At 36.6% G+C, this 17,179-nt stretch overlaps 1 protein-coding gene across 5 annotated transcripts in view; it reads right to left on the reverse strand.

Annotated features, from left to right (window-relative positions):
- Nucleotides 1-381: 381 nt before the first annotated feature.
- LOC111244526 (protein turtle-like) overlaps nt 382-17,179 on the reverse strand; it is a 51,307-nt gene continuing 34,509 nt past the window's right edge. Inside the window, exons 8-11 of one of the 5 annotated variants that reach the window (XM_022791751.2) lie at nt 11,102-11,764; nt 7,758-7,883; nt 2,383-2,505; nt 382-2,165 (exon numbers count right to left, since the gene is read on the reverse strand). In XM_022791751.2, the coding sequence (XP_022647486.1) occupies nt 1,882-2,165; nt 2,383-2,505; nt 7,758-7,883; nt 11,102-11,764 (1,196 nt within the window). In that variant the 3' untranslated portion in view covers nt 382-1,881. Of the gene's footprint in view, nt 2,166-2,382; nt 2,506-2,576; nt 3,461-7,757; nt 7,884-11,101; nt 11,765-17,179 lie in introns of those variants that run through there. The other 4 variants (XM_086979771.1, XM_086979769.1, XM_086979770.1 and 1 more) reach the window with 4 other exon arrangements.

Consider the following 17,179-nt stretch of genomic DNA (forward strand, 5'->3'; position numbering starts at 1 on the left):
ATGTATCTTTTTTTTTAGACAATATCACCTGAAACACTGAGTTCTCAAAATACCCATACTCGGTGATTCTGCTTGGCATTTTAATGCTTAAACCCTATGCGTGCACCTTCCGTTTGTAAAGGTGTCGCAGTTTAGTACTACCAACAACTGATTTCGGCAATTTAGTATTTTTGTATTTACCTCTTTCCTCGCTTGTTATGAGAAGTTCGTCAACTAGTAATAGATACTTCGCTTTATACTCTAAAAGAATATACGTGTATGAGTTTATACCCACTGTATGTTATTTTGTAAGAGCTACTTTTCAGCTACCCTTTAAACAAAATGAATATTACAAAAGCTGGGTAAAGATAACTTCAAAACATAATTAAAAGTTGCCGTTACTCGTATTGCATACCGATAGTATCTTTCACCACAACTTCTTTATTCTTACTTATACAGCTATTATGTCACAATCACTGCATATATCAAACTTCAAGCAAAAACAATAACACATCATTTCATTTTTACAAAGGCTGCAGCCTGTTAGCACCAATACCCCATTGGAAGCCTAGTACTGCCTGGAGAAATGGCATATATTCGGAGTCGATATCCACATAAATATTTGAGACTCTTCATTTGTGCTGTAATGCCAAAGATCTGATAGGCCTCTAGGCTGGTAGAAAATGAGGCGTAACACATTTGAGAGCTTGCGGTAGTGAATCCATCCAGTACTCCAGGTCAGCGTAAGTGGCTGTTAAAGTAGCTGGAAATATTGAAAACGGGCAAATGCGAATATCACTAAAAAGTGCGAACAAACAGATGCGCCGTTAAAGCGGTGTGTTCGATCACGTTGGCAACCGTCCTAAGTGCTACATATAATATATACCGTAAGGTGAAACAAAAATACCAGCTTTTTTATTATCTGAAGGATGTCACTTCGAATTATTCTATAATTATCTCAGTATATAATAATTCTTTGAAATTCTTATTTTCCAAATGTCAGGTAGAGTGTAAGGCAGGCTAATTCGAACGCCTCTAAGATTCACCATAGAGTAACCGATAGAGCAGTCTTTTTTAGCCAATAGTGAATGATGCAGCTCGGCGTATCATCATGCAGTCCAATGTGTAGACATTTCGCTAGTTAAGATAAGGCCAGTCTAAACTACAGGACAATAATGCTTAGTAACGGGCCATTCCACCTTCACAGAATGAAGTCATGTGAACGCAGATTATTACTCCACTAAACTTCAAACTGGATCAATAAGTAATAGTAATTAATAAAGTAAGTATACAGATAAACCGACTGAAGTCAGACCGGTCTGCGGTACATAAGAACCTTACTTCTCGGAATAAATAATAATAGTAAAATCGGGCAACTAAGTAAAAGGATAGAAAAAATTACCAAAATGTCTAAGATAATCTATTAATTGACATATATGTCACAAGCAACAACAGCTTTGACAAGCATAAAAGAAATTAGAAGCTTGTTAGGTAAGGTAAAATTGTTACTGATTATATTGAAGTAATATCACCGATCAGAAGGCAAACTGTTAAACATGATATCCTACATTATGTTAAAAGCAATTTCGTGAATTATTTGAATACCAAGCTAGAAACAACGTACTGACGTTCATAACGATTCTGAAAAACTAAAAGATATTCAGTTCTTAATTAATGAGTACGATATACCAGGTTTTAGCCGGGCTGTCAGTGCTCAAAACTTCTAAGTCTGCAAGTACGTTCTTCCAAAGATGGCGTGTTCGAGAACGCAAAAGCTCTTATTAAATATGGCAAAAAGATTGACTCCATTCTACACCAAGCTTAAGAAGAGTTATCTCTAAGCGGTATAGGACTCTGTAGGGTCAAATGAGATTTATCGTGTTGAGGCAAATTTGCCCTACGCTAGTTCACTGAAGATAAGACGGGCTGCTGAATGCGCAGTGCATGCATTTCATGGATCGTGACTCGGGTATTCCACGCGTTATTTTTCAAAGTGCCTGTACATAACGGTGCTACAGATTGCTCTAGCCCTGCCACCTGTATCATGCTATTCGGTGGTTCGCAAGTTCCCACCAAACTGCAGGTCACACCTCCAACATTTTTAGCTGAGGGGAGGAGACTCGCATTTCTTGGCATTGAAGTATCGAGCAAGCATGTGTCCAACCGGCAGTTATTTAGAGGTTCAGCTGTAAGAAAATTTATTAATCAAATTAGAAAAGTAAGTCCTTCCTTTATCCAGACTAATTATGTATTTGTTCCATCTACTTGGGAAAATTACAGTACTATTTACGAATCGGTCTCTAAAAAGCGTATATGCATGCTGTAGATGCTATTTAAATGAGAAACTATTTAAAGTATTGAAACATTTTCTTATCACTATTATAACACTATAAAAGTACTTACAAGGGATGATATCAGGGCATTTTTCTTTATTTCTGTAGGGCGACTGCTCGAAGTTAGTAATGATGTTCTTTTTTATTTGGAAATGTTGAGGTTTGTCTTCACAGGCCCCTCTGTTTAGCGTTGCTGAAATGTTTCAACAAAATTTTTTAAAATGCCTCTTGTCTAATATATATATATATATATATATATATATATATATATATATATATATGGCAGTCTTGCGCTCTATCGATTCCAAAGGCTTAACAGCTATAACTGTTGTTTATTTCGTATGCTGATAGCGACGTTTATTTTACAGCTAGAAAGGAAAGGAGACAGCCAGGACAAAAGGATAGTGACAGCGTACTAGCATCCACACAAATGCTATTTATTCGAGCAGCACCTCGTATTTATATACTAATATATATAATGATAACTATGGAAATGCTTAGGACTATTGATAAGCGTCGTAACGCTAAGCACACGGTTTGCTATAGTAAGGTCGTGTGATGATGCCCAATATTGTTGGACTGACATTGTTACTCCGCAACGCTTGCTCTACTTGCTTAAACCGGGGCTTCTTCACCGCTGTTGATACCGTGTTCACTGGCGCAAACGCCTTCGCACCCCAACATCTTGTACAACCGGCGAGATAGGAAATAGTTGCTTTTGACGGCGGCTTGCTCTACAAAAAGTATTTTTAGTATGCAAACACCTGCACATCTTTAAGGAAAGACGAAAGCTTTGACATAATTAGCGTATTCAGCTGTATAGAGTTTATATAATATTTTCATTCATTTGATGGCATTTCTAACCTACATAGTATGTGCACCCAACATCTTTATACTGTGACGCTAACGTGCTTTAAAAGCTATGCTAAAATAATATCAGTTGTAATAACTCTCTAGCGTTAACCTTTACAACACAACAGATATAGATGGGGATTCCATCACGATTTTCGAAGTAAAACAAAATGCCCAACATTTCCGTGCAGGTGACCCAATTGCCGTCGCAGTAACTGAGAAAATTAGCAACGTTTTCTTCCATGTTACTGGGACGGTATTCCGTACCGATCCTCTTTCTTGATTTTGGCCCGCTCCTGGAGAAAAAAATTTTACACACTTACAAAGGAGTCGTGGCCTTCTGTTAGCAAGGAGTTTGTTCAAACGCGCGTTGCCGATATGGAGTTATGTTAAAAATATAGAACTAGAAGGAAAATTTTCAAGATATAATAATGTCGTTTTACTTCCAAAAAGAAAAAAGTTTATATAAAGTTCTGATGAGATATGTTGCTCGCATGAGTCTTAGGCACCTGCTGTAAGTTACATCCCTAAATGATTGCTGCGACCGAGACTGTCAAAGAAAATAATAGTAAGGAAAAATTTCCATTCTAAAGACGACAGAAGGAATCAACTAATTCGAAACGTATGTTGTATCCTTATAAGGAAATTACTTTGGCCATAAGCGTCCACGTAGCCCCAACATTGCACAATAATCATGTTGAAATCTGCGTAAAACCTACTTTCAGATTCTGGTTCAGCTCCAAAATTGATCCCTACACACGGTTCTCACATGCATGACTCTATTTTGAGTACAATATAATTTGAAATGAGTATATACGATTCTAAAAGCTGGTTTAATCATACTGTACCCATTTCAATAGGTGCATTTACATTGGAAATAAAAAAATAAATAAATATACTGCACATAAATGCGCAAACAAAAATATCAGTTCAAAGTTCACATACCTAATATAGCAATTCAACCAAATATGAGCAACTCCTATGAGTCACTTTGAAAGTCTTATTTTAGAGTTTAAAAAAAGGGTGGATGCTGACACCACTAAATGCAGCAAAACCATAACGAAAGATATAAAATCTGAGAAAGGCCTAAGTTGAGCTCGTTAGCAACCCAAAAACTTGCCTTATTACAAGATATACGCGGGAAACGAATCCGACGGAGCAAATACACCGCCTTGTAGAATTCTTGTTTCCCGTAAAGCACAATATTAACCGACTGAAATCACTGGCTACGACTGCTGCCGCCCAATGATAACCAAGGCGCATAAACTGCGATGCTATTGTGCTCCGTCTCACAGCCCGAGCTGTGCTAATATCAACATTGTGCTGGGTAACAAAGTTGCACGTAGTGTGACAACAAAACCGTCCGTGTATCCAAACTGTCACGTGGAAGTAGTGTTGCGTAGATAAATGTGTCCAATTAAACCTTCCAAAAAGTAAAAGTCGCTAACACTTCTGACCAATATTTTATGTCAGGCAAGGTGAAATACGAAGTATTATATCAGGCTAACAAGATACCTGCATCGTGGCTGTAGAACTTTTTTTTAAAAACATTCCGTTAGTAGAACGGGATACAATGGCACGTGATTAATTTAATCAACGAGATGGAGAAAATACAATAGGGTATTCAAATTAGTCACGTTCTAAAAAAAGACCGAGAATGATTGTAAAAAGGCAGGGTTAGCTGAGGCCTCTAGCTGGCACCACGTACACGATAAGAAATTAATTCTTTTCGAAAACGTTTCTGAAGATTCTATTGCGTGGAGAACGCGCTCAGCTCGTAATGCATGAATGGTTGTCTTCAAACTACATTAAAAAAGCTCTCTTTGTGCTTATCAGCCATTGGGACACTTAACACAGGGAGTACAAATGGATTAGAATGAACGGCTCTATATTATCAAGTTCAGAGTCGAGTCCAGCTATTTTTTCAAGGTTTTACGAGCGCATTCACGAGTTCGCCGTATCACCACATTCATTGCACTAAGTCTCTTGGGATGTCTCCAATAAGAAAGAGGAACCATTCTACTAGTATTGTCGATTATTGTCAAAACAAACAGGGTATAAATGCGACAAGATAATGGAGTCACTAACACAGTAACGAATTCCGTCAATCAAGAACATATGATTAGACTGAATAATTGCCACGATATATCAGAACAAATGCAACACGAAATAAACGCCTGTATCTGTGCGATTAAGCACATACTCAATTCGAATTAAAATGCTAAAAATACTAAACTCAAGTACTGGAAAAGCACGGTATTACTGATTACATATTTGCATTATGAGCGCAATATTAAAACATTATAATGGGAGAGCAAAATACATGGAACAGTGAAACAGTAACACGATGTTAGACCAACTGCCTCAGGCAAGTACGATTTTTGCAACGGGTTAGCTGCACTAAAAGATACGAATCGCTGTCCCAGAAGTTAGAGAATTGCCAAGGGTTTGAAATTCCAATTGAGCTATAGTACCTCTCCAATTCATATTAAAAAGCCGTTGCTCAATAATTGAGTAACGGCTTTAGCAGAGCAGGACAATTGCAACCGGTTGACTGTTGGTATGTACTCAAGGTGGACCTCAGGTTTGTTAATACCTAAGGACGTGTGGCGAACTAGGAACCATCCATGAGATACCACTAACAAGCATGTGCGGCTGTTTCTATGTGTCGCATGTAAATCTCCCCCATAGAATGGTTGCTTTGAACTGTTATTTATGAGTGGTTAAAATATAATGTTGGCATGGAATGTGCATAATATTAAGCTACCTGAATGTGTGGTTTTTGTCAAAAAGAACCTTTACATTATTTTGGTGCTAATTTGAGTAAGCCTACTCCTATTAAGAGTTTGTAATATTTTCAACCTATCTGTTTAATTTTGAATCTGACTTGCAGGATAATACCACGCGTAAATAACTAATCGCTTGGTGATTCTGGCGGGTAATTACTCCCCGGCCCACGCTAATAATAGTTGTCCACTAATTTATTTGCATAAGTTTGGGGAAAGCCAGGCAGGTGATAAATCGTGTCCATCGGCTTGCCCGAGTCAAGTCAAGTAGTAATATTGACCTACTTTTGGTGTTTCGTTGGAGTTGCAACCTGGGGTGTACTCCACATGAAATAGAGCAAACCGAAGAACTACTTTGTTTGTTTGATATTTTGTGAAAAATTTGTATTGGAAAAGCTCAACGAAATAAGCACGTAATTCCCAAAAGGGATATGAAGATAATGAACTGGAATGGGGGAAACGGGTAGTGTGGTGACACAGCAAGATCATTGTTACAAAAAGCTTTAGTAGGAGAATAACGATATTGTGTCAAAAAATTATCGACAATTTCGCTTTATTTGCTCAGATAAAATTTCCATTAAGATTAGTACAAGTATGCCATCTTTTTTTCTATACTCTATACAAACTGCTCAAACGCCATAAAATCGGCAAAAGTTTATATTTACGAAAAATCTGGAACCTCTTTTCCAGTTTACGAGTCAAAGATATAGATTTACGCTGAGAAAATAGCTGCAAAATCTTGAGTTTTATCGAGGAATAAAGTAACCGCAATAAAAAATTACGACCTATATGTAGACATATGTTGTAGCATGTACTGTTTCAAAATAATATATCAGAAACAATCTAACAAGAAAATTAGAGACATTTTGAACTTTATCTTGAACGAATACAACCCTGTTTTTATAACGAATATCATTTGTTAAGAGCAAGATTTCATGTAATCGAAAAACTAATCATCAATTAGAGTTCGGATTCCTCTTGAAAAATAACAGAAAAAAGCGGAAAAAAGGTGGGCTATCACGTATGGAAAATAAGCGAAGTGATAAAAATTATACAGTTGATAAGCCAACTATCAAAGACGTGGATAGTTCTAGGAAGACACGATTTTACCAGCTAATCATAGATTAAATGAAATAATCATAAAGCTGATCATAGAAAAAAAATCAACCTATCTTTGCAATGTATCGTATGTTCGTCTCAAAGACTGAGCTGAGATGTTAGCTACCTTGTCCAAGTGATAAGTTAAACAACCTATCTGGTGTATCTTCGGACCACTAACAGAATGATCATATATATGATCTGTTAATTTAATATAAATTTGTTAAAATATACTTTAATTAGAAGCTCCTGTATAATCAGATGTAAACAAAAAGCAAATGTGTGCCGCAAAGGGCACATTTCGGTGAAACATAGTGAAACTTCAAAATAGGGATAAACGCTCTGAAACAATGCGGATGGCAGTGTTGGAAAAAAAACCCGAAACATCTTCTTGAACACTGCGAAAGAAACAAATTCGAATTCAGCAATACGTTTTCAGAAGTTGTTGCTAAAGGTAGAAAGTAAAGGTAGAGATCTGAATTATAATAATTCAAATCTATTTCTCGATAAAATATTGTAAAAATGTTATTGAACGTTTAAACGAAAGCGATTGGTTGTTTTCATTATATAATTTACATATTCTATATTTTATAATCAGAAAAAAATTACTGTTTATTGACAATTAATTCCATCAGTTGTGAAAAAACACTGGCTGGACTTGCACCCTACAATAAGCTAAAACATGCTGACAACAGAATGCTGTACTTACAGTTCTTTATTACTTGTTTAGTTCGAATCTTCATTACGAATATTATTATGAACGCCACCAGTAATATTCCCATCGCCACCGAGATGAGAATTAACAGTAGAGGGCTTAGGGTAACGTGCCACAGGCCTGAAATGTATTATATATTTGCAACAGAGATTAAAATAATAATTGATAACGTAGTTTGCTTTTCATTAGTAGCATTTAAGGCTACATGAGTCATTTTTAAAACCATTTTTCAATTACAGGCCGTCTGGGTATGCCCTCGATGAAGTGATATGCTTCATAAAGATATTTTATGAACTAAAACTTTTGGGATAGGTCTGTGTGGTCAAACTATTGATAGACTTAGTACGATTTTACAACGAACAGCTCACAATCACATAAGAAACTAAGTGATTACGATAAATTATATTAACATAAAAACAAAATATATGTAACTCGCGTAATATTTACATGATGCAACAGATGAATTCAAAATAATCTTTAGTAACAGAAGATAACTGACGTAAAAGTATCTTAAAATTATACGTATCTCTTTTAAATTTCGCAAAAAAAATTTCGCGGTCATTATAATGGTAGAACCAGATCATAGTGCCCTACAATACAATACAAACGTGGAGATATAAGTCCATAGAGCGCTTGCTAGTGATATATTGAACAATATATCCATGATTTTCCATAACTTACAGCTTCTCGCAAAAGATTTAGTTATCTTTGCATCTTTTTAATATTCTTGTTATTGCAGAAAAATCCATAAAATTATGCTAGATACTGTCTACATCATTAGTAAGCTTAACTATTCCTCTGCGCTTTTTACACTTTCGCCACAGCAAATGTGGATACAAACTCATAGGATAATAGTATTTGAATGTTGTTTATAACAGCAACACATTATAAATCCACTAAAGAAAGATCGGACGACAAAAACCTCTCGACTTGTCCTCTATTTAGCCGTCTGCAAAGGTTATCAAGGTTATTTTTCGCATTGGGCTCAATATGAAGCTTCACCACAAGACTCTTTGTGTACAGCAAATAATTGGCGTGCGGGCCTCTGACCCTGCTGTTTAGTGTTACGATGGGTAAATATACACGGAGATCACCAAGCCCTCTCGGCGAAGATTTAAGTGGACTTGACAGTTATATATGGCACTATGATTGCCTTATAAGGTATAGAAAATGGTTAGTTCCTATATATATATAATGAGCAAACCATTTTTTCTGCTTTATAAGGTAGTCATAATGCCGTTGTATGCTGAACGAAATTTCGTTTCAAACTAGTTACGAGTCCTAGCTTTGAAAATTGGTATTTTATATGAAAAAAGACGCATTTCTGGCATTCAGAGTATTTCCTTTTATCAAGGTTCAAACATTATTGAAGCAGTCCAAGATATATGTGGTGCTTACGCCAAAGACTATGCCTAGAAGAACTGCTCGAAGGTGGTTTGATGTTTTCGAAGGTGTGCACCTCACTCCGTTTAGCCATCTGAGGTAGTTAAGGACAGCGCTTTTGACACAGCCGCGTTAATTAAATGGAATTCATTCATAAAATAGAAGCCGATGTATCCCATATTTTGACTGAAAACCACGAACGGCTTTCCATTGCCCTTCAATGTGTAGTTAGGCACCAACCCACAGACAAAATGATAGATTTCTAGAGAGAATTGTAATGGGTGATGAGATGCAGTGCCGATACGTCGGCGCAGGTGGGAACGCGTGGCTTCCGGAAATCTGGGTGAGCTCAGGGTTAGATTTGCTTGAATTAAAAAAAAAAATATTGAAATTTACTGAAAAACTGCCTTTTCTGGATAAAAAAACGATTTTTACTGTCAGATGAATCTGATGAATTACATATTTTTCTAAAAGCTTTTGAATATCGTAGCGTTTTTGCCTTAAGTCATATTGAGTAATGTGAAGCTAACCTCCCGCCACTGAAGCAATGTTAAATGGCTACAACCACTTTTTCGAAGTACCTTGCTCAATATTTGAGAATTTCTGAAAGCTCTAAATATAAAAATTAGCAGTTTTTTATTCGATATTGAAATCGTTTAGTTCTCACGAAATATTTTCACGTTTCACATCAGAGCTTAATGGGGATCTGCTTTCTTTTTCAGACACAAATTTTTTTACTTGAGTTCGTAACAGTTATATTGGTCTATCTTTAGAACTATTGGTATAAGTTCGTTCTATTTTCATTGATAAGAAAAATATTGATGACACAAAAAGCTAGTCCGAGAAGGATGATTTGGTATTAGAGTCCGAAGAAGTCTCAATGGATATGTTATGGCGTGGTAGCCATTACAACACAGTCAAATTCTTATGAGAAAAATTACTGGCCTAATAAAGGCTTTTCAGTTACAAGCCTTCACAAACGCCAGAGAATATTTTGGTGAAAACTACGTTCCATATGATCTGTGATTCAAATCCAGACATAAATTCTAGACCGTCTAAACTTTCAATTTGCATAGCTTGCGTCACCTCGTTGGGTCAGGAAGAGCATTTTTTACCCGTGGACCATACACTATAATAATAGTGACCTTTGGATGTACTCTCTCCCTAGCCGTTTATTATCAGCCATAAGCAGCGGGATATCTTTGCCAGCCCACCGATTGTTTTGTTCGAGCGGAAATTTCCGCAGCTTTCATCCTCTCAGGAAGGTATGGCATGCACATCATGCCATAATACATCCTGCCGGCTATTATTGTATAATGACGGTGGTTTGTCCAAGATCTTGAGTGAAAGAAACCAATGGGGTCGCCGATTCAGATCTCGCCATAAACACACTACATAACGTGTGAGGAAAAAGCCGTATTTCTATAAAAAAAAAAAAATAGAGGCACTTTTTCGGCCAAGAAAATATTCGACGTTAAGTTCCGTTGCTGCATCCATTTTTTGTATTAGGTCTACAAAGTCTTCGTTTCTCGTAAGTTACCAAGCACATCCGTTGATCTATTGGACCAACAGTAGTCATTTCCTTAGTTACCTCGTTTACAAAAAAATAGCTTGTTTCAGGAGACGGTGTGTTATGAAAGCAAGCTCGGGAAAATGTCGACAAGTATGTTATGGTGTGATAGTTTAAAATAAAAGCATTTTCCCAATGAGACAAAGATCTTTTCTAAATTGCGCTTTTCTGTTTTTCAAGTTAGCATCCTTAAACCAAATACATGTATGGATATGTGCGCACAAAACACGTTCATTGATCTTCAAGTGGGCTATTCACAAGAAACAGATCATCCAACAAGTTAATATGCTAGAGCCGGCTTAAGGGTTTTTGAAGATATGTAATAAACGAAAGGACTTTGAGGTTATGACTTCTTAATAACTGTAATACCAAACAAATAGCTTACCCCGTCTGGTGAGGGAAACTGGAGAGGTCATAGTATGAGCCACGAGCATTGTGGGCGGGCTTTGGCCACGAGCATTAGACGCCCAAACAGCCACCAGATACGTTGTAGAGGGAGCTAGTCCCGAGGCCGATATTACCACAGTAGTAGCTAAAGGGCCTGTCGCTTTTTGGTTCATTGCAAAAGATGTTTCTAGAGCAGAAGTTTTAACATTTGCTTTGAATGAGAGATTTTCTCGCATAACGCGCTCTTCAGCCTCACGAAGTTCCATATGAAATGATTGTTCGATTCCACCATTATATCCTTCTTGACAGGTCACTGTTAACGTTTCTTCTGTCTGATTAAAGACACTACAATTGTGCACCGGATCTGGAGGACTCGCAGGTATTAGGTTGAATATACAAGGCTCTCTCTGCAGGCCAACGCTGTTTTTGCCCCAACAAATAACATGCCCATAATCTTCCTCTGTTTGGGGAACAATAGTAAGCCATGAGCGGTTTCCAATCGTGTCGACGTTGGACGAGAAAGCCAGGTCTTTACTCCTGTTAAAGCGCCATTTAAACGTTACTTCGTTAGGATCTCCTTCCAGTTCACACAAGATGCGTACAGCTTCATTTCGAGCAGCTCCGTACGTTGTTTTCCGATCTTTGGCGCAAATTGGAGCATCTGAAATGTTATATCACACATGTAACACGCAAGATATTTACTTTGGATTACCCCTACTTGGATGTCAAAACAAGCGTAGCGGTAGGCAGCATAGCGTCCTTTAGCTTGGACAGTACAATCCGCTTGAATACACCTAAGGATAAAGTTCAACACCATACCAACTTATAAGAGCCTTATATTTATCACCTAACGTACATTCATACATCACCGGCATTTCTCATATCAAAGCAAGTGGCAAATACTGTGACATCGGTCTGAATTCAAGTGAAATCCTGTACATATTTATATATATAACAGTTCAGCTTAGTTTCAAATAATATGGTAGAGGTGTTCAAGGTATACAACAAGAGCAACTACCTTTATGCAAGCTGCGTAGTCGTGCAGCGCCACAGAAGCCCCACCTACGAAGACCTTTTGTTATGCACGAAATACGGTAATAGTCATAAACTGGAGATATTTCTCCACACGACTCCCATTAATTCGTACCGCTGGCATTACCAAGAACTGGGGATCGATGTTAGATACTTCGCCTTTGTTAACTCTTTCAATGTTTTACTTTTGCTGCGTTCAGTTATGCTAAACTGAGGATCTTGAAGGAAGAGATTAAGAACCTTTGGCGAATAGATTCCGTCGAAACGGGTTTTACCCTATTAAGTGCAGTCAAGTTTTTTGCATTGAAAATGTTACTAAAGATAACATATGTCATAGGCGGCGATGGGTGAAGAAAATCATCAGGTGGAAACTTCAGCTGGCCATGCGCAAAAGTATTTTTGAGCCCCAGAGAGATTGATATACACAGCACTAAAATACGGCAAACCCATTTTTCTGTGCTCAACCGTCTGTTTATCTCTGTAGTCTAGGTTGCTTTAATTTAAGTAAAAAGTCTTTGGAATCTTCTCGTTCGACTAATCCTGGTACTTAATTACCATCTTCTTGGCTTGTATTTTGTTTTCTTCTAAAGACTTTGCTCCAAATCGGAATGTTCGACCTAAAACGTCAACAGGAAAAATATCAACTGGGAAGAAAGTCTCGGCGTTTTTCTGAATAGAAAACACCACGTTCTTAATCACCACGTTGTGACAATAACTGGGTGTATTATGCATTCACCGTTATTGTATAAAACTTTCTGAGTTATTACCAAATGCTGTATTGCCAGAAAGTAGCTCGTTTCGTCTCGAAGAGATTTTCCAATTATGTTTGAAGTTCTTGATCAGTATCAAGGGTAAGGCTACAATTGTTCAGTAAATGAGAAAAGTAAAAATCCGTAGAGTAAAATCCGCGGAAGGTCCAGAGAATATGGAAGGTGCAACAAAGCTTCCAATTTGAAGTCGTAACGAGTAGTTCTAACGATGTTTACGGTCTGTAGCCTCCCGCTGCCATGGAGCAGGATGACATGATTTCGTTTGTTGGGTTTTCCTCTTGAGTACGCGGGACGCAACTTGGTTAAATAAATGCCTCGATCTGGCCTGGTTTGTGGGAAGCAACTTCTAATGAACCAAGCCTTGGACTCCCACCAAACGCAAAACAAAACATTTTTTGAGCGGCAAATTGGACCCAGGGCTTTGGCTTATTTTCTTGTAGTCACACATTTCAATTATTTGGTTCTTCTTGGATGACAACTTTGTGCAAAAACCGGTCGTTGTGGCCACGTGACGTTCGATTACGGCCGATATGCTGATGCAGCACTAACCTGTAATGAATTGGTGGATTCAGAAAGTTCATTGGAACATCCATTTTTGGAGGAGTCGCTTTAAGTTGAAATTACACTGACGACACAATGCTATTACCGCACGTTGATCCAACAAGACGAGCGCTTTCAAACGGCATATCAGAAACTAACAATAAGTGAAGGGAAATGAAGGATATTTTTTTTTGTTTTATCTGCGAGACTAATCTAAAAAAATTAGAGCCAATCGCCGTAGGTGGTAAAGTTGAACGGGTCTAAGGAACTGCTTTATAACTAAATAAAGCAGACCGTTCTTTTAATCTTCGGAGTTGTGTCGTTTATCGGTACTTTTCTTTAACAACGTGTTTCGCTAGAGCTTAAAATCAAAAGATCATAATCGTCATACTCAAAAGAAAAATATGTTCCATCTTTTAGGAGGGGGATAAAGAATCAAAATAATGATGTTTCGTTGTGCTTTACCTGATTTCTATTTTGTGTCTAACGATGTTCTTCTCGGTCAACAAACCCTTGGAGGCACCTTACGGGAAATTCGTTAACCCCAATGGAACATTCAGATCGGAACAAACTTGTATAAAGACTATATACAAAATAAAATATATGCCTATTATACGAAGGAAGAGAAACATAATGCAATTTAACTGTTATAAACTTCCAGTTTGAAAAATAGCTTTACGGTTGAAACAGGTATTCTGTTAGCTGCAGATGATGCACTTCTTTGAATTTCTTCTCCTTAATGGGCGCTAATCATATGCCATAGATTTACCTAATGTCTTCATAATTACAATACTTGAATAACGCGCATTAGCTGATTCTAAAGTAAACACGCTTTTCGTTATTTTTTTGTCAATGTAAACTACAGAAAATGTATTATTATGCAAAGAATTGGACCGATCTTGATTTTTCCTCACATTTAGGCTGGATATGAGAGCTAGCGATAACTTTAAATCCGGAAACTGCTGTCGGCTATCGATAACAATATGCAGTGAACATGAGCTTTCAGCGCCTTAACCTTACTGATTTAAATGGTAATAAATTGCAACCACGCATCAATTGAATAAGCGAAAGACACATACGTAAAATTTTTTTCCTCTTAATCTAATATAATGCTGTATGTAGATGTCAAATGAAGGGAGTTTAGACACTCGTAAGAAATAATAAACAGAAATTGCTTTTCACTTAGCAACGGCAATAAAGGTGTTGAAAAGGGTTATGGAACATTCAAGTTGACAATGGCAAAAGGAATGGAGTAACTACCGTAAAAGCTGTAAAACATTCTTAGGAATTTAGGAAGGAACAAGGAAGACAAACCTTTGTTCATAAGAGAATAACTTAACAAAAGCTGAGAGAATCGGTTCGCTCAATGCGGTTAACAAAGAAAAGACAAATGAGCACAGTTTTTAGCAAGACCTATGACAAAGCATGAGAATTTAGCAAGCTTCTGGAAGATTCATCAATAAATTCTCGAACAATAGTCCTTCTTCTTTAGCTTTTTAACAAAACATTCGTGATTCTTTAATTCGTTGTGTTCAATATAATATATAATTCGTTATATATATATAATTCAAAGTTTATATCGATCGATTGCTAAATGTAATCCTACTCAAATGGTAAGCGCATTTAGGTAGTTTTTTCCTTAAAATTAGATTATGCAGATACAGGTAAAGCTGTGGTAAGTACTCTTTGCAGTCATTGCGCGAAAGTTAGTGTAGCCCAAGCAAATGTCTCCAAAAAGTATGTACAAGACAGATTGTGTCGATAGGTCATTCAACATGCATGTGAAGCCATATACGATGAAAAAACAAATAGAGCAGATTGTATGTTCAAGCATATAAAAACACTAAAACGGAATCGATTAAAACCTAATGTGGCACATCTACTCTTATTAGACCACCCAAATCGAAGATGTCAAAATCGAGATAAATCTATATACACCTTATTATTTACACCAGTCCACCTAAGATGCTTTGATGCATAATCACTACGCTTTACATCTAGCCGTTATTTAACATCTTCGGTAAGTCACGTAGTATATTAGAAGGGGTATTAATGCTAAGCTGTGCAGGCACTGAAGACGTGCTAAATACTCATAAAGGACGGTTCAAGACTCGAGTTTTACTCGACCTTCAGGAAAGCCACCGGGAGTGAAAAAAAATTGTGAATACTTTTAAATATGGTAACACTATATTCATTCAGATAAATACGTCGAAAAATTAGAAAACGTTCGAGTTGCGCGAGATATGCTTATCTTGTAAAAGTAACATTTTACTTGTTTCTAAATTTATTGACTTCCTAACTTGCTAAACTTTATGAAGAATGTCGAAACTACTATTGACATCCTTAAGGGCAATAAATCGTTCGTAAAATGTCGAAAAAATCACGGAAATCAGGGATTTAGCTTCTTTTACCTATTACTGATATTATTTGATTTGGAAAAACGGTTTTTCTCGCGACGGATGTGTCTTTACACTGGATGTTGGTGACATTCTCCCACATATTCCCCCACAATTAAGAGACTGATTACATTGTATTACAAAGAACTCACGGGTATGTAGCGAACACACTCACAGAAAGACTGTCAAACTCTAGCAATCAATGGAAGTGTATGAAATCAATGATGTGCTCTTATGTTGTATCTATATGCACGAGAGCTTCCTGCAGTGACAGTCGCTCATCTACAAAACTAGGTCATATATCCTACTCAATTTTTAATGTTAAAGAGTATCAGAAAAAGATAGTAACGTGATTTTCTATTACCGTTTCAGATAAGAAGTACAGAAAAGAAAGGGTTCGTGTTTTTTATTAAGGCAGTAAAAACGCTTCCTCATGGTTAAAAATTCCAGAATCACCAAAGTCGAATCAACAATATAGGATATTACAACGTTTCTATTATTATTATTATTTAATGTATCCCCATTTCAATTCCTAATTCTAATTAACGAATTCTAGCTACAATTTTAAAACGACATTCTCACCATAAAAAATCTTTTAAACGGACGCTCAAGCATGGTTAATATAAGCAAAATCTGTCTTTTAGCTAAGCAGAAGAAATTAAAGTATAAATGAATATATATACAATTCTAATGTAGTATTCAGTAAATTTTTCTTTTGGACGGACAAAAAGGGCCGGCGTGTGGTTGACATATGCGTTCAAAAATTCTATTTTATTTCTGTTTAAGGTCAATTTTTAACCCACGGATGGTCCTTGTTATAGTATCATTTGTTGTAAATCCAAGACTACGAAAACGGAATCAAGGTTTTCCAGCATATAATTCTGCTTGTTCTTCTGGGTTCCGAAATAAAATATACTACAAAATCTACATAAAACAACATTGAAGCTTTACGATCGATCTAAACCTTAGTCTCTCGATTCTTATGTCTATGATCATAAAACAATTATTCACACTATTAAGTTGTAAGATTTCCGAAAATGATTAATAATATTGCATTTTCATCAAACAACAAGGAAATAGTAGACAATACGTATACGTTTCTCGATGCAAGACAGTTTAAATTAACTATGCACTAAGTTGTATTACAATAGAAAACTAAAATCAACTTCAGTCAATGAAGATGTTTTGGTACTGATTAAAGTACATCATTACATTAGTTTACTCTAACTTTATTTGATGTTTTTCTAGACTAAAAATAAGGAGACTAGCATCAAATACCATGAAACTTTCAAAACTGCAACCGAACCCAATGTAAATGGCAATTTATAACATTCTCAA

This window comes from Varroa destructor, unplaced genomic scaffold (assembly GCF_002443255.2).
Source record: "Varroa destructor unplaced genomic scaffold, Vdes_3.0 BEIS01000002.1, whole genome shotgun sequence".
NCBI classification, from domain to species: Eukaryota; Metazoa; Arthropoda; class Arachnida; order Mesostigmata; family Varroidae; genus Varroa; species Varroa destructor.